The sequence below is a fragment of the Drosophila yakuba genome, chromosome 3L (assembly GCF_016746365.2).
Source record: "Drosophila yakuba strain Tai18E2 chromosome 3L, Prin_Dyak_Tai18E2_2.1, whole genome shotgun sequence".
In the NCBI taxonomy this organism is placed as follows: Eukaryota; Metazoa; Arthropoda; class Insecta; order Diptera; family Drosophilidae; genus Drosophila; species Drosophila yakuba.
In genome coordinates this window covers 19313077-19340517 of record NC_052529.2, presented here as the reverse complement: position 1 = coordinate 19340517, position 27441 = coordinate 19313077, and the positions used below count along the sequence as shown (strand labels likewise).

General features: G+C 42.9%; 10 protein-coding genes across 11 annotated transcripts; 5 read left to right on the top strand and 5 right to left on the bottom strand.

The window, feature by feature from the left end:
• Positions 1 to 412: 412 nt before the first annotated feature.
• On the bottom strand, positions 413 to 3956 carry LOC6539389. The gene is made up of 5 exons (XM_002086248.4): positions 3582 to 3956; positions 2766 to 3054; positions 1504 to 1835; positions 989 to 1062; positions 413 to 925 (listed from the first exon to the last, which is right to left on the bottom strand). Exons 1-5 carry the CDS (start codon positions 3660 to 3662, stop codon positions 610 to 612), a joined length of 1092 nt encoding a protein of 363 aa, XP_002086284.2. The 5' UTR covers positions 3663 to 3956; the 3' UTR covers positions 413 to 609.
• Positions 3957 to 4617: 661 nt separating this feature from the next.
• On the top strand, positions 4618 to 8589 carry LOC6539387 (RE1-silencing transcription factor). The gene is made up of 3 exons (XM_002086243.4): positions 4618 to 5560; positions 5621 to 8051; positions 8111 to 8589. The coding sequence occupies exons 1-2, from the start codon at positions 4930 to 4932 to the stop codon at positions 7990 to 7992; spliced, it is 3003 nt and encodes a 1000-aa protein (XP_002086279.2). The 5' UTR covers positions 4618 to 4929; the 3' UTR covers positions 7993 to 8051; positions 8111 to 8589.
• Positions 8590 to 10515: 1926 nt separating this feature from the next.
• On the bottom strand, positions 10516 to 11326 carry LOC6534677 (pupal cuticle protein Edg-78E). Its single transcript, XM_002095316.3, has 2 exons — positions 11155 to 11326; positions 10516 to 11083 (listed from the first exon to the last, which is right to left on the bottom strand). The coding sequence occupies exons 1-2, from the start codon at positions 11170 to 11172 to the stop codon at positions 10718 to 10720; spliced, it is 384 nt and encodes a 127-aa protein (XP_002095352.3). The 5' UTR covers positions 11173 to 11326; the 3' UTR covers positions 10516 to 10717.
• Positions 11327 to 13152: 1826 nt separating this feature from the next.
• LOC6539788 (pupal cuticle protein Edg-78E) lies at positions 13153 to 15115 on the top strand. The gene is made up of 2 exons (XM_002086637.4): positions 13153 to 14001; positions 14085 to 15115. The coding sequence occupies exons 1-2, from the start codon at positions 13990 to 13992 to the stop codon at positions 14493 to 14495; spliced, it is 423 nt and encodes a 140-aa protein (XP_002086673.2). The 5' UTR covers positions 13153 to 13989; the 3' UTR covers positions 14496 to 15115.
• A 479-nt stretch (positions 15116 to 15594) lies between these two features.
• LOC6534675 (pupal cuticle protein Edg-78E) lies at positions 15595 to 16567 on the bottom strand. The gene is made up of 2 exons (XM_002095314.4): positions 16122 to 16567; positions 15595 to 16050 (listed from the first exon to the last, which is right to left on the bottom strand). Exons 1-2 carry the CDS (start codon positions 16131 to 16133, stop codon positions 15697 to 15699), a joined length of 366 nt encoding a protein of 121 aa, XP_002095350.1. The 5' UTR covers positions 16134 to 16567; the 3' UTR covers positions 15595 to 15696.
• A 411-nt stretch (positions 16568 to 16978) lies between these two features.
• Positions 16979 to 17503, top strand: LOC6539787. 2 transcript variants are annotated; one of them, XR_005561205.1, is made up of 2 exons: positions 16979 to 17052; positions 17127 to 17211. XR_005561205.1 is itself a non-coding variant. In XM_015189487.2 (2 exons), the coding sequence occupies exons 1-2, from the start codon at positions 17050 to 17052 to the stop codon at positions 17356 to 17358; spliced, it is 255 nt and encodes an 84-aa protein (XP_015044973.2). In that variant the 5' UTR covers positions 16998 to 17049; the 3' UTR covers positions 17359 to 17503. The 2 variants fall into 2 exon arrangements, 1 of the variants encoding a protein (XP_015044973.2); XM_015189487.2 differs by having other exon boundaries at positions 16998 to 17072; positions 17127 to 17503.
• A 1335-nt stretch (positions 17504 to 18838) lies between these two features.
• Positions 18839 to 19529, top strand: LOC6534674 (pupal cuticle protein Edg-78E). The gene is made up of 2 exons (XM_002095313.4): positions 18839 to 18955; positions 19027 to 19529. Exons 1-2 carry the CDS (start codon positions 18944 to 18946, stop codon positions 19372 to 19374), a joined length of 360 nt encoding a protein of 119 aa, XP_002095349.1. The 5' UTR covers positions 18839 to 18943; the 3' UTR covers positions 19375 to 19529.
• A 1222-nt stretch (positions 19530 to 20751) lies between these two features.
• LOC6539385 (probable serine hydrolase) lies at positions 20752 to 22758 on the bottom strand. Its single transcript, XM_015189685.3, has 3 exons — positions 22608 to 22758; positions 22202 to 22383; positions 20752 to 21828 (listed from the first exon to the last, which is right to left on the bottom strand). The coding sequence occupies exons 2-3, from the start codon at positions 22301 to 22303 to the stop codon at positions 20884 to 20886; spliced, it is 1047 nt and encodes a 348-aa protein (XP_015045171.1). The 5' UTR covers positions 22304 to 22383; positions 22608 to 22758; the 3' UTR covers positions 20752 to 20883.
• Positions 22759 to 23000: 242 nt separating this feature from the next.
• On the top strand, positions 23001 to 24512 carry LOC6534672 (probable serine hydrolase). The gene is made up of 2 exons (XM_002095311.3): positions 23001 to 23315; positions 23375 to 24512. The coding sequence occupies exons 1-2, from the start codon at positions 23217 to 23219 to the stop codon at positions 24266 to 24268; spliced, it is 993 nt and encodes a 330-aa protein (XP_002095347.1). The 5' UTR covers positions 23001 to 23216; the 3' UTR covers positions 24269 to 24512.
• Positions 24429 to 27190, bottom strand: LOC6539382 (polycomb group protein Pc). The gene is made up of 2 exons (XM_002086239.4): positions 26975 to 27190; positions 24429 to 26660 (listed from the first exon to the last, which is right to left on the bottom strand). The coding sequence occupies exons 1-2, from the start codon at positions 27086 to 27088 to the stop codon at positions 25605 to 25607; spliced, it is 1170 nt and encodes a 389-aa protein (XP_002086275.1). The 5' UTR covers positions 27089 to 27190; the 3' UTR covers positions 24429 to 25604.
• Positions 27191 to 27441: the final 251 nt, after the last annotated feature.

Below are 27441 nucleotides of genomic sequence, written 5' to 3'. Positions count from 1 at the left end.
TTCGAAATGGGCCTAAAAATGCCGTACGGCTTGCATGCCGACAACGAAAATCGGACTATCGGCTTATCGCACTGCCCAACATTTTGGAGGGCTGATTGAACACTTCAGAATGTTTTTTTTTTTAGTTTGAGAACTTTTATTAAAAAAAATAAGTAATTTTGCATATAGCTTAATTTAGAAAATAAAATAGAAATAGAAAAGGTATTTTTATAACAGTTCGGACCACTTTTATGTCTTCTAAATGTTGAGATCAGACTGAAGAATAAATCGGCCATCCTAAATTCATATAACAATTCGATGCTCCTCCTGTATTTCTTATCTCCTCCCAATTAATCGTTGCTGGGGGCCGATTACTTTTCTTATCAGCTCTATAAGAAAATAATTTACATAATTTACATATAAACAAATACCATTCCACTGTGGAACTAGAACGTCTTTATATATTTACAACTGTACACTTATTTGGTTATAAACATGCAAATAAATAAGAATAAACAAGCAGAAGAGTTGCTCCCGCTGATAAAATTTGAACTAAACTTTAGCTGTGATTATTTGAGAATTATAGTATCGAAGAGGGCTTTTTGGAGGGGCGCCAAGGGGCTTAGTAATCTAGTATTGGTGGGGACGAAGAATGCCATTGGGGCTGGGCTGCGGGGAATAGTCCGGTACGGGGAATCCCGAGGTGGCCACCACAATGGTCTCCGTGGGATTCTGCGACGATGGCTTCAGCGGGCGACTTTGCTGCGGATTCGGAGGAGGATACTGCTGGAACGCATTGAGGTCCCGGAATCGACGATCCATCAGGTTCGAATCCATCGACAAGTGCGCTGCCCGCACAATGGCTCCCTCGTTCACCTCAATGGTCTCGGCGATGGAACGGGTTTCCGGAACGTAAGCGGCGTTGTTATACGCCTGGACCTCCACCCTGTCAATACAAATCGAGAATTAGTTTCAAGTTGTTATGGATATTATGAGCGTTTCAACTTACTCCTCGTATGCGCGGATCGGAGTCCTGGTGGTCAGAATATCATTGGAATCCTTTCGAGGATTGAACAAAGTATCCTGCGGAAAATTACATGTTAGTTTATTTTTGAACAAGAAAGATACAGCCTATCCCACATTTTGTAATATTTTATTACAGAAGATATTTGGGTTTAGAGCTTTTCAGTTCCAGGAAACTAAGTCCTTCTTAAGAACCCCCGCACTTAATGCACAGTAAACCGTCATTTTCCACTGTGTTCGGTGATTCAAAACCGAAAACCCAAGAGCCCGCTATCAGGCAAACCCGATGCCAAATTGGAAACCAGCTTATCAGCAATTACCACCACCACATTGAGTTAATGGCGACAAAGTGCTAAGTTTAGCCATGTCGTAGTCGCTGCCCGCCGACTTCTGCTTTCTACGTTGCTGGAATTTTTCAAAGACAGTGTCGAAAATTTATGAAATCAGAATAGACAACGGAGAAGTCACCCAACATAAGTGGACGATGAGCTCACAACTTACCACATTGTCCTTATCGGTGGAAATGCGAATGGCCCTCACGACGAGGTATACGAGCAGTCCAAAGTTAATGAACCACAGAACAAATCCCTTGAAGGAGATGATCATCATGGCAATGGCAGCCACTCCTCCGGCGATTAAAGTAGCAGCCAAGGGATAGATGACACCAGCATTGATACTATTGGCATTGTATCTCAGAGCCTCCTCGTGGAAACGTCCGTAATCCACGCCGAAGATCACTCCGGAAGCCACATCCATGCAGCATATGGCGGCCACGAAGAAGGCCCAGATGGAGATGGCAGTCACGGTCTGCTTTGGGTTGTCCTTGCGCACCCCTGAAATGGAAAGAATGTGAAGGGGCTATAAATTCAAGTATAATCCATCACGGGCGAGACTGTCAGAAAAAAAGCAAGGCGCTAAACATGTGATACTTAAATGGGCTCACTTATTGGTGATACATCAATCAAACTTATAATTAAGTCATTAAATAATATAATTTTAAAAACCACTGTATATAGTATCAACTGAAATGTGTCAAAGAGCCAATAACTTTCGTTTTAAAATGTAAGTAAATACATATCTTTTATTAAATTTTAATTAATCAATTACTAGATAAGATATGATTTTTCATGATTTATGATTTTTGTATTTGAGCAGTATTTAGATTGAGTCATAATATAACTACAAATGTATGTACGTACTAACATGTTTATACCCTTTACTTGTAGAGTAAAAGGTATACTAGACTCGTTGACAAATTTATAACAGGCCATTCGTTTCGAAGTGGCCATCTCCGTCTCGCCGTGTTAAATTTTTTTTCAAAAATTCTACAGATATTTTAAAAAATGTCGAAATTTCTCGTTCGCACTTACACTAGCTAAGTAACGGGTATCTGATAGTAGGCAGACTCGATATAGCAATCTCTCTTGTTTAAGTTTAGAAAACGACATGTGACTTCTTAATTCCCTCATTGCTTAATTTTCTTAATTCTTTGTAAGCCAGCCAGAAAATGCTAAGAAAGTAATATTCTGGGGAAGTACCATCAATGAAATCGTTATATAACCCATCATATAAGTTCCAAGCGAACTTATCATTAAGTTTTATTTATTTGGGCTTTACGGCTTTGTGCCATGCGAGGGCCTTTTGATTTTATCGAAAGTTTTGGCTGCTTGATAAACAATATTATAGATTTCTCCTAGTGAATCATAAAGGTTTCAATATCTTAGTTCTATATGCAGTTCATTTCCGGTTCTTGAAATACTTACACAGTAGCAGCACAACGGAGACGATGAGCCAGCAAACCGAAACGCCCAGGTAGACCGAATTCCAGATCAAAATCTGGGTAGGATCAAAAACAGTATTCACTGTATTCAGAATAGTTTGGTCGTAGTTCTGGTAATCACTGGGGTTCATCCTGCAACCGCCCTTGAAGTACACGTCAAAGAATACAGTCTTGACCATGGAGCCATAGCTGAGGTCATTTGTAATATACAGCACACAATTGAAGGCACATATCGCTGTTATGGTCAAACCCATCCAGATGATAGACTGAGCCTGATATAAAAAAATAGTCATAAAATAAGAAAAAAATTAGTTTATAAAAAAGTCATAAGTTAACTAAATAAAGATCAGAAAGATTTTTATAAATTCATATCAATTCTCCTAAACGTAAACGAAATAAAAATATTGTATTGTTTAAAGATGAGTTTGCCCTTCTTGTTCCCTCTTAATTGAGGTGAATGGCTTCTAGATACTTATATTATTCACACCCAAACAATTAGGCAACTTTTTTTATTATATTTATTTCCGTTTTATAATGACCCAATCTAGATCTTTTGTTCATTCACTTGTTTACACACGTCAATCGGCATTATCTGTTTATCTGTTATCTTTTTCGCTTAGTTCTTCTCTCCACCAATTGGAAAACTGGACCTTCCGATAGGGAGAGACCATCCAATCTCAGTAAGTGCGTTCAATGTTAGGTCGAACACCACAGTTTATCTCTTATCAATGGGCTTGAAACGGGGTCGCGGTCGATTGGTGGCCTAGACAGTAATAATGAATTCCAGCCGCTGACTTACCACTCCGAGAATTCCGGCCCAAACTGCTGCCGTTCTGAGGGAGCCAAAGTGCTTGATTTTCGCCGCTGGTGCTGGATACATTTTGCTGTGACTGTTTGATGTATAGGGGTGGTCTCGATTGCCTGATATTCTCACGCCCCGGATGCGGGACTTAAATCGATCGGGTTGAGTGCGCTTTTGCAGTACGCGACGTCTGTGGGCCAACTGAACGATCGGGCCGGACAATTAAGTTTGCCACCCGTTTACTATATTTTCCGATAAACTTGCGATAATGGTTCTTTTAACAAATAGCCAACTGGCCAGGGGCTTTTATTTTTTTATGTTTCGCTTCGATCGAGGCGGTATCCGCTCGCTTTTCGTTTCGTTCGTTAACTGAATTCCGTGGTTTGGCTCGAACATTTATCAGGTCGTAACTTATATTATCACTACTGATAAGAGAGCCCCCTCCTCCGCGACTTCCCCTTGGCTTGAAATGTAAAAGAGAGACCTAAATCGAATGGCTAAATTTGGAATTCCAGAATCTTATCGGTCTTCTGTATTAGCACATTAGTGCTTACCTCAGAGTTCAAGTATGCCAACTATTTACTGGCAGAATTTTTTTAACCTTTCAAATTGCGCGGGCAAAGGCGCCTTCTGCTACCTGCGAAACGCACTGCTTATGTTTGACGTTGCATGACAGACAAGACGCGTTATCCCTTTCAAGCTAAAACGTTCTAGTGACTAAGCTTTTATAAAAATAATTACAAGAAAAAAATCCTTATTTGTTTGCAATCACTTCCCAATCGCAATAAGCCTATTTAATGTTTTATTTTATAAAGTAATTAATCCCGTCATCGTATAATACGGCAACGCTGTTACATTTTCGCTGTCTAGCCGTACTTGACCTCCCAGGTGGCCGCCATTTCCGTGGCGTGCGAGCGAAACAACTAGCTCATGTTTTCCCGCCGTGCCAGGGCAGCGAGCATGCTAAAGAGTGAGACAACCATACGCGGACGACGAGAACCGCTGCAGCACATACGCATTTTTAACCCTAAAAAATACAGCACCGAGTCTTTAGTACAGTCAAAGTGACGCCGCGACAACCCAGAACGAAACCGAAAATTAAAAACGGAGAAGATTGTTGTTTCTGGTGTCCAAAAAAGATAAATAGGTTCGTTCGAGTGGCCGATCCGATAACGAGCAATAAATAAAGTCAAGCCAGGTGCCCAACCTGAGTGCAGAAGTGCAGTTTGTCGTAATCGCCGATTAATATTGAAAAGTAGCGGCTTGCAGTTGCGCGTGTTGCGCCCGCACAAACCGAAAAACACCATCACTACGGCGTGCTCATCCGAATCCAAAACGCCACGAGATGAACAACCAACTGAATCCGGCCACCTACCGCAAGTTTAACAATCTGCTCAGTAGCGGAGCGGTCACTGTGACCGGTCCCAGCCAGCCGCGCATCCTCAAGTCGACGCGTCTGCTGGTACCCGGCGGTGGTGGAGGGGGAGGCGCCTCTGCCGGAGGAACCGCATCTGTCGGCGGAGTAGCGCAGCAGCAGGCGGTCAACGATGCAGAGTCCGGTGGTCTGGGTGTCGGCGGACTAGCCACGCGATGCTACATCTGCGATGACCGCTGCGAGCCGCAGACTTCGCTAACTGAGATGTGCACCACGCACACCTCCACCAAATTCCCCAACAAATTGGCCCAGCTCGTGGGCGAGGGTTTCCTCGTCATTGTATGCGGAGAGGATTACGTGTGCTCACGCTGCACCAACCTCGTGAACTACTACGACCGCCTGGAAAACGACGTGGAGCGCGTCAAGACGAACCTCATCAGTTTGCTTAACAAGAAGTATGCAATTAACGAGGATGTGGGCTTGGAAAGCAGTCCGCCGCTCAAGATGCAGAAAATGGTCGGCGGAGCCGCCAATCGCTCGCTGGAGGAGAGTCCTAGTGCGGATTTGCTGCGTCCACGTAAGGTCCTGCAGGGAAACCCAGGTAAGCACTAGAATACAGAAATTTTAAATATGTTGTAACATCAATTCTGTAATCAAACAGTTGGCCAGTCTAAGATCGCCCCAGGAACCACCCAGAGCGGCGTCCAGGGAACTCAAACAGTCCAACGCAAGGCCACCAAGATCTATAAGTGCACCTCATGCGACTATAAGACCTCCGATATGCGACTGTTTAACACGCATTATGAAACCTGCAAGCAGCAGACCTTCCAGTGCAAGACCTGCCGCAAAATCTTCCCGCACTTCGGAGCCATGAAGCAGCACATGGTGCGCGACCACAACACCGCCATGGATAACACTTGTGCCATGTGCCACATTAACTTCGTGAACGAGAACAGCCTGCGCAAGCACATGGAGACGAATCACGCTACCAATGTACTGGTGACCAGCACCACCACCATACCGGCATCTGCTGCTCCCGTGGCTGCTGCTGCAGCCGCCGCTGCTGCTGCTGCCACCGAGAATCTGAACGTGGTTGGAACATCGCTGTACACATGCAACCATTGCCAGTTCAAGTCTACGGACAAGGGTGTTTTTGATGAGCATATGCGCAAGCATGCCGCTGGGAAACCAAAGCCTTTTAAATGCCGGCTGTGCTCTCAGCGCTTTGAGACCCGCGAAGCGGCTACTGTGCATGCCAAACAGCATCAGACCAACTTCTTCAAGTGTGGTACTTGTTCGATGACCTTCCCGAAGCGAGAGCTGCTCGTTAAGCACTTCGAAGTGCATCAAAATCCTACCGCCTCGACGGTATCGCCCAAGCAGCCAGTTAGCCAGAACCTGAACACCCAGAAGCTACTCCAAGAGACCATTGATGAGGCACTCAGCGATAGCGTGCCTGCTTCGGCATCTGCAGCTGCTGTGGTGGCCACCACCGAGGCGGAGAACAACATCCGCTTCTTCTCGTGCAGCATTTGCTCACTGACCTTCATCCAGGAGACATACTACAACCACCACATGGAGACCCACAGACGTGACAAGAAGGGAACTACGGCCGGAGCCACTGCCCTTAATTCGGCAGCTACGGCTTTACTAAGCGATGAACCCGGGGACGCATCTGGTAAAACCGTAGACGAGAGCGGTGAGCAAAATGCAGAGGCCGACATTGAGAGCCTTTTTGAAAAGCTCCACTCTGACAAGAACGAGAGCGGAGAGGCGCCCAAGTCGGGAAGCAAGGGCGGCGAGATGGTTATTACATCGCAGGAGGGCAGTGGAGGCATAACCTTCAACATTACTATCCCGCAACCGGACGGAGACCAATCGCAAAAGGATTCGCCCAATGCCGCCGCACCTGTCTCTGTTAGCATTGACATGCCAAATCTGGATCAAGCCGAAGACGAATCCCAGTCTCAGGGCAGCATTGATGCCAAGGGCGAAAGCGGTGAGGCCTCCTCTGCTGATAGCAAATCCAACGCCGCTCCCGTTTCCATGCCCAGTTTAGATGATGACAACGAGGCTGCAGCTGCTGAAGCTGAGACTTCAGAGGAAACCAAGACGGCTAGCAAAGCAGGCCAAGAGAAAGCCAAGGTCAAGGCTGGAGAAAGTGCCAACTCGAAGGAAGCTGCCGCTGCTGAGGAACCACAACCATCGGACGAAGGAGAAGTCGGGTCTAAGCGTGAGACTACAGATACGCCCACAACCGAGTCGGAAGCCACAGCAGCGACCGCTGAAGGCGGTGAAACAGGAGAAGGCGAGGTTACTGCCAGTACTGGAGCCGAGGGCGAGGCTGGTGAGTCTGCAGGTGGCGAGCACGTGGCCATGGAACTTGACGAAGCGATGCAGGCGCAGGTGGAAGGTGGCCAGATCAAGTTCATTGTTAACGAGAACGGCCATCTTCTTCAGTTGGACAACCACATCCTGACCGACGCCGAAGGCAACCAAATAATTGTGCAAGATCCCGAGCAAATACAGCAGCTGCTACAAAGCGTTGGAGTACTGCAGTCGGGCGAGGGACTTGAGGGCGAAACCCTCCAGATGATGACCGATGGCAGTGGCCAAATGGTACTTGTACATGGCGACAACAATGAGCAGCAGCTTATCGATGCCTCCCTATTGAACTCCGAAGGGCAGTTAATTATCCAGCAGGGACAGGATGGTGAGGAAGGCGCTCATGTCATTAGCGAGGATGGTACCCGCATCCCAGTGTCCGTGTCGTACACGGAAGATGGCCAGCCCATCGTCCAGGTTCAGCAGCAGGTACTGGAGGCCGCACAGCAAGCAGTCAGCGCATCCGAAAGTGCAGATGACAAGGAGGCGGTTGCCGCCACGGCCGGCGAAGAAGTGCAAGTGTCGGAGGCATCTAGTGCCACGGCATCCACCACCGTTGTTGCCACGAGCACGGCCAGCAGCACTGGTGGCCCCTCTGGCGGCAGCTTTTTTGCCCTGGAGGAGTTTACGGAGACAAAGGCCGACTAGGATTGGCCTTAGGGGCGTGGCGATGACCACTATACCATACTGGCATGCGAAGAGGACTGGTAAGTTAACGGAAGTACCAGCGTGGACTGGGATAATAAGACTTTATTGTTTACTACAGGTTTTAGCTGTGGGCGCGCTCAAGATCTCTGGAGGACTTTTGCACACCCCGATGTGGAACCTACACCCTGACACCCAAAATCGAAACAACTTCACAGACAAATGAACACGAAGACAGAAATACACACATGAACTTTTTCAATATATATTTACATTTAGTATATGTATTAAACACTCCAGTAAACTAAAAGAACTATTTCTTATTCCCGAACCAGAAGATACAACTAATTCAATCAATCAAATTGTTCATTCGGTCCGTTTCGCACTAGGCTGCCAGGGATCTCAACTCAGATCTCTTTGGCTGCCTCGTAAAAATCGTGTCTAGGTTTAGTAATAGTATAGACAAAACTACAAGATGAAAGCGACAAAAAAATGTATAAACATAGAGTTTATTTGAGATACTTGAAATATGATAAATGTATGTATTTACACGCTAACTCAACAATTACACTAAATAAATCGATTTAAACACAACAAAAATTGGATGAAAACAGAGTTCCGAAATCGGCACAAATTCATAAATAGTGATGCTTCCTAAGAATTAGTGATCCCCGTAAAATTATAAGGACAGGTGAACAATTCCCGCTTCCGACTTTCATAGACTCCAGATACACACCCAAAACAAACAAACCCAGGCCACAAACACACCCAGATATATACATACATATATGTCAAGCAACTTGAAATATATAATTGTAAAGAAACAAACGAACATCGGTTTCGTGTTCCTTTTTGCTTTGTGTACAATCTTTGGAATTCGGTATGCATGTAAATCAATTCAGATAAGTTCAGTTAACAAGCTGATGGCAACTTTGTTCCAATGAATACAGATGATCCATAATTCAGGAGGCAGTCCCAACGTTTACATATTGTCAGTATGGTTTCAAACATTCATTTCTCAAGTCAATAAGTTCGTCGACCTTTATAAATAGATTAGTCGGCTAATAATGCATATTTAATAACCAAAACTTTTGACTCGTTCTTAATTGCCCAACACCTGTTGGCTGCTGAGGTATTTATATGACTATATTTAAATTTTCAGGTAGTTGATTAATAAGATTTAATACTAAGTTGGATACTAAACTCCCAGCGGTGGCATTAAAGCGTTTGGACTGTCATGAAAGCTTTATGAATGCCCCGTTCCGATCCGTAAATCAGCGAGTGTTGTGATTCTGAGAACATCAACCGGATTGGCACGTGGATACGGTTTGAGAGGAACTAATTTGATAGTTATGTATACGAAAATAGGACGTGTACAAATTGGTGATCTGCGCCTGCGGGTTGTTTGTAATTTATCCAATGAATCTGTTGAAAGGAAGATAAGATTAGCGACCCCGCCATGAATAATTCATATTTGAATAAGTTGAAGTGGGATGGAGTTCTAGCCACTAACTGGTGGCTTGCATGCAGCAGCCAGCAGTGGCATTCATATACATTCACTGTGAACTTTTGGAGATGCCCGCGGTAATCTTTCCGAGGCCGGAACCAAATTGGGGATTAGTTTGAGGCGACAGCATCAATCAGCAACTTGTTTCGGTTCGGTGACATTAAACGGTGTCAACTCCACTTGGTTTATTAGTCTGCTGGTTACACTAAGTCGCTCTTCGAGAGTCGGTCAACATTATGCAACGGCCTAATTAGGCGCCCACATGCAAATGAGCGGCGGCAGGCGCAATCTTCATCGCAAAAGCGAAAGTCGTTCTTAAAGACAAGGTCGCTCATCGGATCGGATTGGTATGACAAATTTATAGCAAAGCTCTCAGATCAACAGTGAACTGATGAAAGCTGGCATTTCAGTGCGCTCGATTTGCTAGTCATTAGCATAGAAAACATGACTTGGACTAGTTATGCAGTCCATAAATCTTTGGCTCTAAAAGGAGCATTCTTAGCATATTTCATAATAATAGTTGCCGGTTTCAACACGCTTTCGATAAATTATGTCAGACTGAAATGGCGTTTATAAAAACTGAGTTTCACTTTCAAGTCATAAGCATAAAAACTTTATTTAATTCGTTTGCAGTCCACAAATCTAAGAAATTTGTAATTTATGAAATATTATCAAGAGATAAAATATTTTTACATTTACATAAACATAAACATAAAAGTCGTTTAATTTTTATTCTAACTACTCCTTTGCAACTATAACAAATATTTTTTAAATTTTTTGTTCAGACACTTTAAGTTTACTTTTAATAATTATTCATCTTTGTTTACCGATTTCCTTTTCTGCATCCTAGCCAGCATAACCTTTCAAATTGAAGTATCCGCAGCTAAAAATTCCACTGACTTGCTTCTCATATTTTATCCCGTTTCGCAATTTCGATTGTTATTTATTAATCATAGTTCCTTCCTTTAGGCAAACTTACCGGACTTCAGGAACGCAGATCAATTAAGTCTAGTACTTTATTTATAATTCTAGAATATTTATTGACTTGCCATATACCTCGGCATGCTTTTGTTGTTGTCTTTTTGTCCGATTTGCATGGAAAAATAATTAGCATAAATACGAAATAAAAATATTGCGAACTGTATCCAGTTGTATATTCAGCCAGCCCATCGGCAGCTATTTAGACGTCAATTTATAATTACTGTAATGTCGTAGAGGTTTTTACCAACGTCTCGAGCGCAGCTCATCCACCGGTGGATGCGTGCGGATGTACTCCAACTGGCGGATGACGTGCAGCGGGATGGCCGGAATCTGATCTCCGGTGGGCTGATATCCATTTGCATCGGCCACGTAGGAGAATGTAACGGGTATTCCCTCGAGAGAAACGAACTGCACCACTCCGACGGCTCCATTCTCATTACCAGCTCCTCTGGTGGTAATGCCATTTGTGGTCTGGAACTCGAAGCTGTAGTGACCAAACGGATCGGGTGGCGTATTCCGGTAGTAGATAGTCCTTTCCAAAGATGCCGAAGTAAAAGCCGCACAATGCTTTAGGTGAACTAGGACCAGGACCAGGAATACCACAATCTGATCGATCGGGTGGTTGGGGTCTCAGTTGGTTAATAGATCAAATACCAGTCATAAAAAGTCGCACAAACCTTGTCGAACGACATCATCGCCTAATTACATTAAATTTATTCCAAATGTTTGCTTTGCCGTGTCGATCTTGAACCTGATATATCGATACTGCTGCTTCTGAACCAGAATCAAAGTCAGTATCCCAGTTTTAACCGTTATGGAGCGGCAGTTAATGCGACGCGATCTGCTGCGCTCGAAAGTTTAATTAAAACTGGCCAAAAAACATTTGGCCAGGCCGAAAAGGAAGCTTTCGATTTCTACAGGGGAAGCTTCAGCTTCGAGATATTAGATGAGGAAGACAAACAGCATAGCCAGGGAAATGGTGCAACCAAAAAGCAGAGGCATTATTTCCCTAAAACACAAATACATGTTCGTGGACCGGGTTTTGATTTATATTGATTTTGTGCTAATGCCCGTCCAATATCGCCTCCCAATGAAGCTGTTTTGCATTTTTCGGGGTCCATTTGTAGGTGTGCCTGCATGCCAATCCGATCTAAAATCGAAAGTTATGCACAGTGGTTCGACTAAGATTCATATGTCTAACTTGCAGACTCCCAGCCGCTGACAAATTGAGCCATTTAGTTATTAATTTATAATATTTAAATTCTATTTTCAGCTCTGAAAGGTCATGGTTCAAATTACTGCTCAGCCAAAAAATCCAATACTATATATATATTAAATTGATTTAATGAGGCGTGCTAAATATACGTTTAATGCGTCAGCTTCGATTATTCGATTAACTTTTTCGAGATCTCAAGCGAAACTAAAGGTTTTTACTGCACAACCATTGATCATGGTTGATTCGGTTTTTTTTTGTTAAATGGGTTTTTTAGATTGCCAAATAACTTCTGTTTAAAACTGGTTGTCTCAAAATAATGTGTCCAAATGGGTAAATTTTGAAAATGAAATGCTTAACCTGAAAAACGTACTAAAAAGTTAAATAAACTACCTTTGGTTCGCATATTTTTTTAAAGTTTTTAAACAACTTTTATTTCTTAGAAAAATTGTTTTCTATTTGTCATTGAAAGTGCAACGCCTCTAATATATAATTATCTCGACCCACTGTGTGAAATATGGAGCTATGTAGACCTAGACCTTGCACGATTTGTATAATGTAGCCCCGCACCCCGTCTATTTGCATAGCTTAAAAACTTTACAACTTCGCCGCTTGTCAAGGTGTCGGACCGAAGAATCAATCAGCACATCAATCAGAATACATTTGTATTTGCCTAATCATATTTGCATTATCTTTGTTTGCGTTAAGCACTGTTTGCTAATTAAGATACAATGCCTGTGTTTTTGGCTGAGGATTTACACAGCAAAGGGGCACTCGACGAAGATGAAAGCATGAAGCGAAAATAATCTGCGGCTAATTTTCAGACATAAATCTTCAAATCAAACGAGTTGTGATCTTTTTTCGCGGACAACATTAATTAAGTAACACAAATCGACGCCAAATAGTTTAACCTTAGAATCGACTGCGAAACGCAAACACGAAAAACTAGAAAGCCGAAATCAAAAACTACAAATGAACTGCCTTTTCCAGTTCTCCTTCTGCCAGAGATGGTCTTCTCATAGTCTATGAACTATTATACGTTGCACGACTCTTTCGGAGTGGGTTTTCTGACACATTGGAGAACCATAACTTAGGCACAGGAAAATATAAGCATAAACAACGGTTGATTATGCTGAGCGTTCTACCAAAATTACCATAATGTATGCTACACTCTCACATGTGGAGCGCAAAACAAAAGATTTAGGCAACGAACTTAATAAGGCTCAATCAGTCTGCTGCGAAAGCTATGAGGAGCATAGTCGCTTTTATTCCAATAAAGGAACTCGAACCGTTAACTATGTTTTATCAGCTTCAGATAAACAAATAAAAAATTGTTAACAAAAACTTTGTGTTAATCTAGCTTCTGGTGACTTTTATAATTTTATGGCCTATTTTCTTTGATTTTATCACATCTGCTATGATTTTAATAATTGTCATTTGCATTTGCTTCAAAACCAGAAAAGGCTCTAAACTTAATTCAATATTTTTTGATGTGAATATTTCAGAACATGCTGGGCGCCAAAATACTTCCGTGTTGGGAACCCTAGGTGGTATCGTATGTTACGGATAAATAGGTGCAAACAGTATACACTTTCTTCAAGCGGTTATATAACAAACTTCAATTAATTACGCACTAATATCATAATAGGTAGAAATTGACAATGGGATGTGATTAATCTATTGATCTAGATTTTACTACTTCACACAGTTAACTTAATACCGAACTAGTATTTATATATTCCACTCCATATATTGCTGCCTTTTAATAATAACAATAACACCAAAATCGGAAACTCGGCATCATAAACTCCACCTGAAATTGGCAGCAGATCTTCAAGAACTCGAGCTACTTATCACATTTTATTGTCGCATTTATTAGCATCCGAAGTATGATATCGTAAAATATGAATAAGCAAACATGATAAACGGAAATGAATTATATAGTGGCTCCGACATGACCTGCTATCGAGAACCAAAAATTGGTGGGCAGGGTAACCACAAAGAGCAGCGTCTGGTCTCAGAAGACGCCAGAGCCACCGATTATTGGCATTTGGTTATGCTTATTAGATTTTCGTGGCTTACGTTTTGGCCCGTTGCTTACCTCGTATAAAGTTGAAGAGACCAGCTGGCCGGGGTGGCAGTACGGTGGCTAACTTTAAACCTCGCAGACGTCGGAATTCCGCAGCGGATTACATCAAATCTGGATATTACAAATTATTACAAAATCAATCATAAAACCCCGAGTGGATATCGTGTATTGCAGACAGTGCGAAAAGACACTGAAATAAAACCGAGAAATATGCGAAATTTTGTAAGCACTTCGACCCTGTGTCCATTTGTGTTCCCCATCCGATCTGTGAACTTGATGGCTGATAAGACCTCTCTTGGTTTCAGCTAATTGGCCTGGTGTTTTTGGCCCTGATTTGGGTGGAGGTCGATGCCCGTCTGGTGAGGGTTCGCCGGATCAGAAGATTGGTCGGCGCCACTGAGCGGGATGCCCAGATAACAGACTTCCGGGTTTCACCCCAGGATGACGAAGGAGTGTTCAAGTTCGCCTTCAAGACCAGCAATGGAATCGATGTGCAAGCGGCAGGATCTCCGCTGGAGACCATTGGCATCTATAGCTACACCTCACCGGAGGGCGTTCCCATCGAGACGCGCTACATAGCCGATGAACTGGGTTTCCATGTAGTGGGTCGTCATCTCCCGCAGCCACCGCCTACTCCGGACTATATCCTGCGATCCTTGGATTACATTCGCACACACAGCGAGGATGGCAAGCTAAAGAAGCCGCACGTCTTGTGAAGTTCCTGACTGCATTCTATCCACCATACACATCAACTTGGATGCAAGTGTCCGTGAAGAAGGCTGAACATACCATAGCATGTACTAATCACCAACTAACTTTAGTAGCGTAAGACTTAAGACCTAGGCTAAGTTGTTGCTAGATGTTCTAAGCACTCTGAAATGCGCAAATGTTTCTTGCCTCCGGGCTGTTCTGCTTGGGTTATAAATCAATCCATCCATCCATCGATTCTTTCACGGCGTGAATTTACGGTCTTCGTGCCCATAAAGAGCGAACAATGGGGCTCAACCAAACAGAAAACACAAAGAAAACCCCCACGAATTCTAGCTTGTTATCCCATTATCTGCGAACAGCTTTATTTGTCTGCGTGTCTGATTAATATTTACGTCTATTCTCAGATATGGAAATTTGAAAACTGGATGGAAAACAGTCGTAACTTTGTTTGGGCGACCTTTCGATGGCTTAATAATAAACGGAAGTTTTTTCCGGGTTTAAAGAACCCTCTTCAAATGAGCGTCTCGGGCAGCATTTGCAAAATTTCAACCAAGTTCGGCTCGCTCGAATTTCAAACCGACCTAACATATCTTTTAAGCGAATAAAATGCCACAAATTGAGAAAACCTGTGTGAAGCCTAGTGTTTCTTTTTTGGTTGGTAGCCCAAAAGTATAGTTTGTTAAACATGTGATTCATCTCATATTTGGATCATCGTTGGCTAGTATTCCAAAAATTTAATTACTTGGGTTCGGGAATAATGATGAAGTTGTAGAAATGAAAGTAGATTAATTTATGACAGATACTTAAAACTTTTTATTTTTATCGAAATGAGGGATTGACTGGTCATTTTTGAATCAAGTTTAGTTTATAACTGTTTTTATGTTCTAAAGCAATTTGAAAGAGAAAGCAGGATAATAAAAAATTGTTTAAAATGTAAATGCTATCTGCCTGATATTTTTATTCTATTAAATGCAGTGCTTGAGCAGACTTCCTTGTCTTAGCCAAAACACACTTCTGTATTATTAGAAGAACTATAAGATGCTCAAACGGATAATGAAATGAATATTTTATTTTCCAGGTTTCCTATATCAAAAACGAAAGTGATCTGTATCGAAATCCTTTATTAACGATAACTACCTAAATAACAATGACTGGCCGCAGTTTTAATGTGGGGTTTCTGCTTCGGAGTGCTGGTGCTGCTCCAGGTTACTGCTCCTTCTGGGCGGGCGCCGGGGGATGTGTGCGGATGTATTCCAGGGCACGGAGCACGTAAGCCGGCACTGGGGGCGGAGTGGGCAGATGGTCACCCACTGGATGGTAGCCCTCCTCGTCAGCGGTGTAGGTCAGCGAGATGTGCTCGCCCTCGGGCGACACGTAGGCCACGGCACCTCGTGCTCCGTTGGGGTTGCCCGCCTCCTGGAACTGGATGCCATTGCTGGTCTCGTAGGCGTACTGGTAGTTGCCCTCGGCATCAGTGGCGTCGTTTTGGAAGCTACGGATCTGGGCATCCTTGTTGATATTGTCGGCGCAGGCGCAGCCGATGAGAGCCAGGCAGAACAGCTACGGATAATACATGGATTAGAGTGGTGGCCAGCTGGGGGATGAGGCGTACCAGGACCATCCGAACTTACATATTTGTACATGGTGATGGGAATTGGGATTTTTTTCTCTAAAAGCGGTGATGCTGTGATGATGCTGCTTGCAGTGCAACTGTTTAATTTGATCGGCTCAAGTGCGTCTTTTATATGGATGAGACCCTTGTCTTTAGTGGCGCGCACCTAAACGGGTTTTTTTCTCGTTGAATCACAAGGACCCGAGAGGTGGGTATAATTGCCAAAATGTCTTCTTATCATACTACCAATAATGGGAAACAATAACAACAATGCTCGGATGACCTATAGTTAAAATACATGAGTCATTTGCCAACAATTTATATTGCATGCTTTAATTCGGTTTCAGTTTCGGATTCGGTTTCGCACGAGATACCACTAATTGTTGAATTACAATCAAATAAAAAGTGCTGTTTAATGCGACTCTTTCGGTTCATTCAAGACGCCGTTGGAAATTCCCAACACGAGCTGAAGATTTCTTGTTACAACTTTCAATTGGAGCTGCGCCCTGGGCTCGAGGTTTTCAAATGGAGTGGCAGGTGCGATGGTACATATGTATGTATACCTCGTGCCCCTGGCTGTTGAAACATGGACAAGGTCGCCGGGCAGCATGTCACCCGGAGCGCCGCCGAAGACGATCCAGCCAAGCAATGCAGTGTGTGATCTTCTGATACCCTACATTTATGACTTTAATTAATTGTTCACTTTGATCTTCGGGGTATTGATTAATGTGAACAAAGTTATTCATTTTTGTTTTGAAATTAGCTTAGCAAACATCATCAACCGTTGCAAACTGGTGTTAATTGCTGAGAATCATTTTGGTAAATAAGGAAGTGTGCAAACTCTGGAGTAAGCTAGTAATTTAATATAGTTCGCACCTTTCTATGTATGTGTAGACTTCGTTTGAAAAACCCGATAAGCAAACCAGCCAGGAAATAAACGTCATAAAATGGTATATTATTCCCAGCCCAGGTAGAATGAAAGCGAAGCTATAGACACACACTAATCTGTTGGGGTAATCCTTAGGTATTTACAGTGCATTTTCCTACTTCTAATATTTCTGGCTGTTGAGGCACACCCGTTTCCCAAATACCACACCAAATCTGATGGCTATGTCACGCCTGTTATCAATTCAGAGGTGCAAATTCTGGACAATGAAATACCTGGATACTTCCACTTTAACCTGCCAGATGGAGGACACATACGGGTGATTTATCATGTGGATAAGTACGGATTTTATACCGAAACTTTGCCCTGACATATGATTTTTTTGCTGGGCGTGTTTGTCTGCAGTTTTGCCATAAATGGAAACCAGATTTATTCCAACGAGTCTAATTTGTATTTTATTTTATAAAAATAAAAATAAATGCAAATATAGATCAAAATGTTGTTTAGGACCGTTATAGAACTGCTGTTTAATATCCCGTGATATTCGGAATACATCTATATGGCGGTAAGCAGACGTCGCAATGATCTGAGAATTTGTGTTTATACATATATTTTGATAATTTAGCAATTCAGGTTTCAGTGAATGTTGCCATCTGTCCAATACGTCACAGATCTCGGATAGGGCTCGGATACATCGATTGATGGGCATTTTATTAGGCCGAGTGCTAAGTGCGATTAGGCCTAGAAAACAATTTATTACTGGACAGCAAATTTGTATGCTAATAAGCTGATCTTGTTGATTTTTTTGGGAATTTAAGAATTCCTTGATGAGCAAACAGGTTGTCCGCCTGCGCTCACCGCAAGCCAAATGGCCAATGAAAATAAAATCGAAACGAATGATAAATTAGATGGAATTAAATTAGCTCGCCACGAGCTGCTGCCCCCTTCCAAATCCAGGTCCATCTCTGAACTTACCCTCTATGGGCGAATGTCACAGTCAAATGTTCCATTACCGTCGACATGACTCCAAGCCGCCAAAAGCTAACCGAATCTACTTTTGGCCATTAAGTGCAGCGTCAGATGATTACCGCTACCCATGCAGAAGTGTGTTGATCCATCGGCAGATGGATCCACTTGGAATGGGTTCAGGTGCTTCATGCTAAGGCTGCTACATTGGGATCAATGGTTTTGCGGAACAGCGATGATTTTTTAAGATTAAATGCAAATGATTAATATAAATATCATAGACCACACCCTTCCAACGCTCACTATCGAAGAGTGAAGATACAAGCCAATTGAGTTACCCAAACTCAACAGAATTTCAAAAAAACACTTAATTTTAAATAACAATACCTGCTTTTTTGTGCTTTATTTGAGGAAAATTTCAAACTTTTTAGGTCATTATAGTTCCCTACACGTGAGCTTAGTTTTTCTTGTATAATAATTTGTATAATACCATACTGCATAGCTCTCACAGTAGTGAAAAATCCTTAGCCCAGATCTAGACACAAGTCCGATTAATCAAAAAGAAAATAGTTTCCGGCAATATTTTTATATCGCGGGAAGCACCGATTAAGACAAAAAAAAATGCTATGGAGATAATTAAATTAAGCTAAGCTATATGCCGATGATTTCTAGGTAATCTTAGCTATATCTGGCAAGGGTATTTCGCATTCCGGTGCTCAAATCCAGATCTCCTTTCTATTTTTTTTGCAGGCAGCTGAGCGGAATTTTATTAAATTCGATCGGTATGCTGCTGCCGAAAAAAAAACCCACAAACATATTAAGTTTGATATTTAGTTTGGAGCGGCTTTTGGAGTTCAGAGCCAGATTAGAGACGTCAGCGATGGCGACGCCAACGCCAAAGTCGACGTTGCCGTTGGTTGCCTATAAAAGCCACCGCCTGCGAAGATCACCCAACCAGTGTGGATTATACAAGCCCAGAAACCAGCAAGATGTTCAAGCTAGTGAGTAGACTTAGCCGCCGTCAAGGATTCAGTGATTCAAGTCCAGACGTGACCGTGTGTAACCATTTCAGTCGCTCTGCCTGCTCGCCGCCTTGATGCTGTCTAATGTCTATGCGGACAACATTAACAAGGATGCCGTGATTACCCGCGAGGAAGTGGATTCTGCCGATGCCGATGGCAACTACCGATACGCCTACGAGACCAGTAATGGCATCCAGGCCCAGGAGGCCGGAAACCCCAATGGAATTAGCGGAAGCAGCTCCTACATCTCCCCCGAAGGCATTCCCATCACACTGACCTACGTCGCCGATGAGAACGGCTTCCAGCCTCAGGGCGCTCACCTTCCCACCGCTCCCCCAATTCCAGAGGCCATCCTCCGCGCCCTGGAATACATCGCCGCCCACCCCCCACGGTCGTAAATGCCCGATCGGACCCCCATTTAAAGCCTAGTCAGTGCTTTTGCTAAACATGAGTTAAATCTAGTTATAGAAAGTCTGTACATAAATCCCCTCAAAACAAAAACATAAAAAGTTACATCAAATATACCCACAGCAATGCTGATCATTTGAACAGAGTGAAGTATATTATAATGTTCATTATACAAATCGGCAAAAATCAGCTGTACCAAATTTCAATCTTAAAAGTCCAGCCGTTTTTTTCCGAATCCATAATTATTAGCCCCAAATTGCATACAAAATATATTATAATATCTTATTTGCTTTTTAACGTCACACTTTAGAGCTGAAATCGCTTTTGGGGTAAGGTTGTTTATTCAAAGATGCAAATCAAAAAATTTTAAATCGATGTCAGATTTTGTCAGAATACTTTATTTTAACCAGACGTTTCATAACCTTTTTCGATCAGAGTAAGGAACGTTGGACCAACACTGTTCTTAAATGCTTTTTATAATTAAATCAACACTCTTGCGTTTTAAATTTGTTACCATATTAAGACAAATTAAACAGCTGTCCAAGATCATTTATCACACTGCAAACCAGACCCAGGAACTAACCAAGGCAAAAGAAAAAATTCAGCAGAAGCAACACCAGACGAACATGAGCGCAGACAAATGTGGAAGCTGCATGGCCATCCACTTACTTGGCTTCTTTTCCCTGTTGCCTCAGCTGAGTTATTTTTAAAAATATATACCTAGCAAACAATCATTTCCATGTAAATCCAACCGACAGTGACCTCCAGAGTGGACACCGACCACTGGCCACGATCATGTTGCCTGGAAAAAGTCTAGATGATGCAACAGCCAGCTGGGATTTGCGAAACTGGTTTGCGGGTTATTAACACTTTCGCTGCTTGGATTCTACCGTGAAGAAGATGTAGGTCATCTGCCGGCGTTCGGAAGACAAGTTACTTCTGTAAATGGGCATTACAAAAAATATATAAGCCCAATGATAGTGAAATACTTATACTGAACACACAAACGCTACATATTGAAATATTAAAATATGAACATTGGCTAAAAATGAATTACAATAATATTTATAAATACTCATAAAGTAATATTTGTATTATTTAAAAGTTTTTCTGTTATAACTATGTTAACTAAGTACTTTAAAGATAATGGTTTTCGAATCGAAAATTATTTATATTTTATTAAATAACAACATGGTAAGCTCTTCATTATAGTACCCATTTAAAACAAATTTATTGATGCCGGAGCCTTCGAAATTAAAAAGTTTTGAAATCTACACTATGGGCGCTTTACTAAAGGGTAAGCTTCCACATAACCAGTTTCCTGGTATCCTTCACGACTTCCCCATTAATCGGAGTCGAAAAACCTCTCGGCTGATGAACATTGTATATTTATAGCAGAGCCGAGTCCTCTGCCGCGATCACATAGCATAAACAATTAAGTATAAAAACCTGTACAATCTGTACATCGATAAATAAGCTCTAGTTACCACTGTAGTGGTCTAAAGCTTGCTCTCCTTCGCCTCCTTGGCCTTCTGGCGGGATGCAGCCGCTGCCGCCGGTCCGAAGCGCTGGATAAAGTTGTTGAACGGCGCAATGATGGCCTCTGGATCGTTCATGTGCACATGGTGTGAGCCATTAACCTCCAGGTACTCAAAGTTGGGCTTCTTTAACAGCACATCCAGCACCTCGTCGTAGTACTTCTTGTCTTCGAAATACGAGGACTGGGCGGCCTTGATGAACAAGTAAGGACATGTGATCCGATTGGCCATTTCCACACACAGCTCCTGGGACCCAATGGCATAGTTGTAAAACTTGAGACGCCGATCGCGGCAGAAGAAGTACTTATCCGGGTACTTCTCTGACTTGCCAATGTTGCGAGCCATTAAATGCTTGCAGTGCTCCTTGTTCACCGAATGGAATGTGCCGATATAGACCCTCTCAATAAGTTCATCGTAGGTGTAGCTCGGCGGCTCGTTCTTACTCCGGTTCCTTTCGTCTTCCCGCAAGAACTCATCCAGACGGGTTTCCATGGTCCTAATAACCGACGGATACGGACGCTGATGAGGTTTCAGGGCATCTATTCCAATGATCATGTCCACCTTGTCCGGGAAGACCGCGGCGAAAACAAAGCAAATAATGGAGGACATTGAGTGTCCTATCAAGGATACCTTCTCCCACTTGTATTGCTTCATGATCAGGCGGATCACATACAAATTATCCACGGAGTTGTAGTAGCAGCCATCGGGCAGTCGGGATGATAGCCCGTGGCCAGGAAGATCGATCGAGAGGAAAGCCACGTCCGGCGACAGCAGTGGCACCAGACGATCAAAGGTTCCCGCATTGTCCTGCCACCCGTGAAGTCCCAAAATCGGTTGGACATTCTGCGGACCGTACCACTTGCCGGATATGTGTCCCCATGGAACCGTAATGCTGATTTCGGCGAACTAAGGTAAGAAAAATACAAAAATACATAAAACACTTAAAAAGAGTCTGCTTTCCTATATCACGATCATTTTAAGTTGCGTATTGTTTTATTTTTAGAGAAGTAGATCTTAAGGGATATTTTTGGAATGGTAACCATTTCCATAATACAGTTATGTACATATACAAAACTCTACAGAATCTGGAAGACACCTGCATATAGGCAACATTGCACTCAATGTATATCCATGTACATACAAACGGAGCTTTATCAACGTTGATAAAGAATATATATTTTTTTTGAAATGGCATCTGTTTGCAAACTTTCCGGGAAAATAGTATTTAACCCCCTGGAAGTTTACGAAAATGCAGCGAGGTGGTTCAAAGTACACTTACGGGTCTGGTTGGGGCTTCGCCAGTTAAGTCGCCTGCATGCCGATAACGCTGGCCGAGATCACTGCCGGTAACGGTGCCACTTGAGTTGTCGTCCGAGTCCATTTCTGCGCTCTGAAGTGCCCAAAAAGCAAATGAGCTTAAATTCCAAAGTTTAGCCGATTTCGGCGCTTATCAGTAACGACCTGTGGAGATTAGCACGGCGATTAGTTAACGCAAACAGGCGGGGAAGCATACATGGAAAATGCTAAAGTAAACATTAAAGAGAAATCGTAAAAAATAATCCAGTATAATATCCGAATCGATGCCGGTGGCTCATTAGAGTCAAAGGTCAAGGTGGTCGCCTTAGTGAATCATAACTCACGTTGTCGTTGTGTCACATATTTGATTGCAGGGTTTTAATATTTACCTGAGCTCCCTCCAAGTTTATACAGCATTTATTTCATTGGATTAATTTAATTACCAATTATGCGCCCAACAATCGGGTGAAAACTGCGAGCGAACAAATAATAAACACTAACCTAGCTACAGCTGTTCACTAAGCGTTCGCTTGCTGGCAACGTTTATGCGGCACACATTGCACGAAGCTTACATTTTATATTCAATAGTTAAATTTATTTTAAGTATTGCATGGTGGAAGAATATTAGACTTTGCTGAGATATATATTTTTTCATATATATATGATGACAAATTAATACTTGCAACTAGCTTATGTATTTCATCTAAGTTCTCGAAATTTTGTTCATATAAACGAAGATTTAGTGTTGTAAAACATACCAACCAAGTTTCGGACCAGTGTTGTTCGTTAACAGCAGCCGCCAGCGAATGACAAGATTAAAAACCTTGCTGAAACATAGTTTTCTCAGATATTACGTATCAAGATCAAAGTTCAGCTGGCATCGCCGCCAACCATCCATGTGTGGTGAAATCAAAGCCAGAATATCAGTGTCATTCTATTGATCGAGGAAGAAGAACGTGTCATTACTCAGAGGAAGTAGAAAATTATCTTACCTTGAAATGAAGGTGTCCAGAGGTCTCCGCATGCTAAAACTGCTGCCGAATGTCAGAAACTCCAGCAGTGGACCCACAAAACCCTTTAAAATCATCAACAAGCATGTATGTAGTAGAATCCTTTTGATTTTCAGTTAATAGTCACATTGGATTTCTCTTCGCAGTTCGATGAAATCAGCATACCAGTTCCATGGGGACACATATCGGGTAAATGGTATGGACCCAAGCACGTACGACCGATTGTTGGCATGCATGGCTGGCAGGATAACGCCGGTACCTTCGATACTTTGGCTCCGCTCCTGCCGTCCCACCTCTCCTTCTTAAGTATCGATGCTCCGGGCCATGGGCTGTCCTCCTGGCTGCCACCTGGCACTTCCTACCACTCCATCGACCTCGTGCTGGTCACTCGCCGGCTAATGGAAGAGTACAACTGGGATAAGATCTCCATAATGGCCCACTCGATGAGCTCCATCAATGGCTTTGTGTTCAGTGCTTTGTTCCCCGACAAAGTTGATCTGTTCGTGGGTCTGGATGTGCTGAAGCCGCCTGTTCGAAGTGCTCGCAGTATTGTGGATTCGTTGTCCGAAAGAATTGAGTCCACTCTGAAGCTGGAACGACGTTTAAAGAGTGGGTCTGAGCCGCCCTCCTATGATTGGGATCAGTTGGTGACCCGGCTGCACGAGGGTTCCAACAAGTCCGTCTCAATAGAGTCCTGCAAGTATCTGCTGCAGCGGAACTGCAAACCATCAACCCACGAACCGCACAAGTATTACTTCTCCCGGGACAACCGACTGAAGTCATCGCTATTCTACACTTTGCATCAGGAGGTGCCAATGGAGATGGCGCGCAGAATTAAGTGCCCGCATCTGTTTATAAAGGCCTTGCAAGCTCCCTACTACGAACGCAAGGAGTACTTCGATGAAGTGTTAGCGGAACTGCAGAAGAATCCTCTGTTCGAATTCCACGAGGTTGAAGGGACGCACCATGTTCACCTCAACGAGCCAGAAAAGGTGGCGCCCATCATCAATTCCTTCATCAACAGGTACCGACCCTTATGAGACCAGCCTAACATATACCTCGACGTAGAAACCACTGTACAAACTAGCGGATTGATATACCTTATTCCTAGTGTTAAATTTCACCCGACGCAGATTGATGATATTGACTGGATATTAGATGAAAATCAATCTCAGTAGACAATACCCAAAGCATTGAAAGTTTGGTTGTTTCTATTTAATTTATTATGTACAATCGATACCGGCAATAACATTAAAGTTAAACACTATATTAAAAACTTCAAAATATAGGCTTTGAGTTGCTTTTTTGTGTGGAATTTACGCCGTAACTAAAACTGGCCAATAAAGAGCTAAGACAAATGAGAACATACGCTCAAAAACCATGAGGAATAGACAAGAGTTTGTGAATTCCCCGCATATCCCACGTAGTTTTCTTTTGCAAAGCGTGAAAATAGTGTAATAAGCATTGGATTTAAGTAATAAGTCTATGGGCTCGATTTGGAATTATCTGTGCACTGCACCGCTCTGAACCCATAAAGTCAGCACTTAAGCATTGGATAATTGCTAATAGAACATGTTAAAATAAATATTACGTAGAGGTTGGGTTAGCTAAATTCTAAAAGTATTTTTAAATCTACATATGTATATACGTTTTTGGGGGTTTCTTTTGTAAAATCAGTCGGCGCGAGGAAATATAATATTAAACAATTACAACATTGGGATAGCCAACTTCGCAAACGTGGTGACTACTCGAATATATGCATCTTCTATTGTATATATTTGTAAGCGTAATCAACAATTGCTTCGGTTTCGCATGGAGTTTTTCTTAGCTTTTGAGTGTCTTGTGTTGTTCTCAATCAGATTCAAAGTGTTATAAAAAATATACAATATGTGGTAAATAAACATATGCAGCATGTACATACATATCTATCTACGCTTCTGGTTTTACAATCTATTGCATTGGCAAGTTAAGCAGTCGCAGCATTTCGCTCATTCACTAAATGACAGCCAGATCTTAAAAAACGATATTGCAGAAAAAAGAAGAAAAGGTTAAATTTAAATAGGAGAATAGTCAATCAATGCAAAGCTGTTAAAGATTTATCGAAAATGTATATATTAAAGCCATTAAGTAAATGTTCGACTTGCGCTTGCTTGAACTACTCTTGCACATTAAACATTGTAATAAAACAACAAACTAAAACCTACGTTAAAAATAAATACAATAAATAAGTTAAGTCCTAAAGAGAAAATGCTTAGCAACATTTAGTGTGGATTTCTCTGGATATTTACCCTCTCAACATTCCCGCATTTTGGTTTGTCTATTTACAATTGTATCAATTTTCCGTTTCGTTTTCCCCACATTTGTTTGGGTCGAAGCTCAAGCTACTGGCGACGAGTCACCCTTCATGTCGCGCTCCCGAAAAAAACCCCGCTCCGTTTTGCACTCGCGTATGGTGACGGTCTCTAGGTTTACGGTGACATCTGTGATCACCACCCGGTTGGATATGTTGCATTTGGCCGGCAGCCAGAAGCGCGGCGGCAGGGCACGCGGCGAAAGAGGAGTAAGCGGCTGTTTCTGGTTGATGGCCAGGTTGTTGCACGGTTTTGGTATGTTATTATTCTCGGAAGGAACCTGTGGCGCCTGTTGGTTGCCTTCCTCGTTGGCTACTTCTTCTTCCTCAGCTCCAGATTCTGCGGGCGTTGTGTTTATGACTTCTGTGGCCAATGGGGTGGCCTGCAGCTCAGATTTCAGTGGCGTTGCAGCCTCGCTGGCAATCTTTTCCGCTTGCTGCTGATCCTGGAAGGGCTGCTGCTGGATGGGAGTTAACTGCTGGGTCGGCTGAGACTTAATGGTGGGACCATCTGGCGAGGTCTTAATCGTCACTCCAATCTTGCCTGATTCCTTGAGCACCTCGGCTTTGCGCTTAGTGCCGATCAGCGGCTGATCCTCAGAGCTGGAGGAGTTGCTGTCGGGCTCGGGGACAAATGAGTTGTGCGTAAAGCTGCTGTTCGAGGAGGAGCTGTGATCCATGCGCTGACGCTTGGACTCGTGGTGGTGGTGATGATGATGGTGGGTCAGCGGAGATTCCGAGCGCCGTCCACTGTTCCGTTCGGACTTGATGTGGTGGTGATGATGGTGGTGATGGTGCTTCTTCTCCTTCTTCAACTCCTTATCGTGGGTAGCCGTTGAGGTGGTGGCTTGATGTGTGTCCACATCGTCTCCGGTGAACGTGTACTCATCCTCCTCGGATTCCGGCTCCGGATCGGGTTCCTTTTCCTTCTTCTTTATGCCTCGCTTGGAGGGAGTTCCGGAGGATTTGTTTGTTTGTTCGTAGATATCGATAAGGCGGCGATCCAGGATGTTTACCTCCGGTTCCCAGGTGTTGTAGCGCTGGTTCCAGCCCTTCCACTTAACGCGGTACTCCACGACGCCCTGGAAAATCGAGTAAGTGAAGGAGTGGGGGTGGATTGCATTTTCTTAGACTACTAATTGATTTTCCATCCAGCGAAACAAAAACACGCCTCGCATACACACACACACGCGCTACGCACTCACACACACACACACATGCAGCGTGCAAATGGTGGTTGCAGCAGCAGATGTCCTCTGGCCAAAAAATGTCGAAGGACATGTGACCTTGTGGACTAAACATGTATCCTGCGTGTGCTGCGCATATTGCGTTTGGCATTTTCAGCGGAGCATCTCGTTTTGGTCGCCTTTTTCGCATTTGTTTACGCTTAGCTCACCTTTTTAACGCGCTTTTGGATGATTTTCTCAGCCGCGTACACTAAATCGACTTGATCGTCGGTCGCGTTGTCGCGCCCCAACTTCCCCTTACCCCCCTTGCCACGACCAGTCATTTTTAATTAATAATCTTCGCGGAGCGTTTTATTATTCGTATTATTTGCAATTAACTTCTGGTTTACAATTCTGCGTACGTCGATAGTCGTCGGACTCGATGATTTTCATTTAAACAATCGATAGTGCTGAACACGCAGAGTGACCGTGCCACACCAAATTGGGTTGTTAACTTAACATGCAGCTGTGTCACAAGCCCTTCTGACAAAAATTCTCAAAAACCCTGATAACTGGCCATACTAAATTGGACGTTTTTTAAATTTTTAAATGTTTTGTTTAAATATATTATTCACTTCTTGGAATTTTTTTAAATTTATTTATGTGCAAATATATTTAAATATAAATAATACAAAAT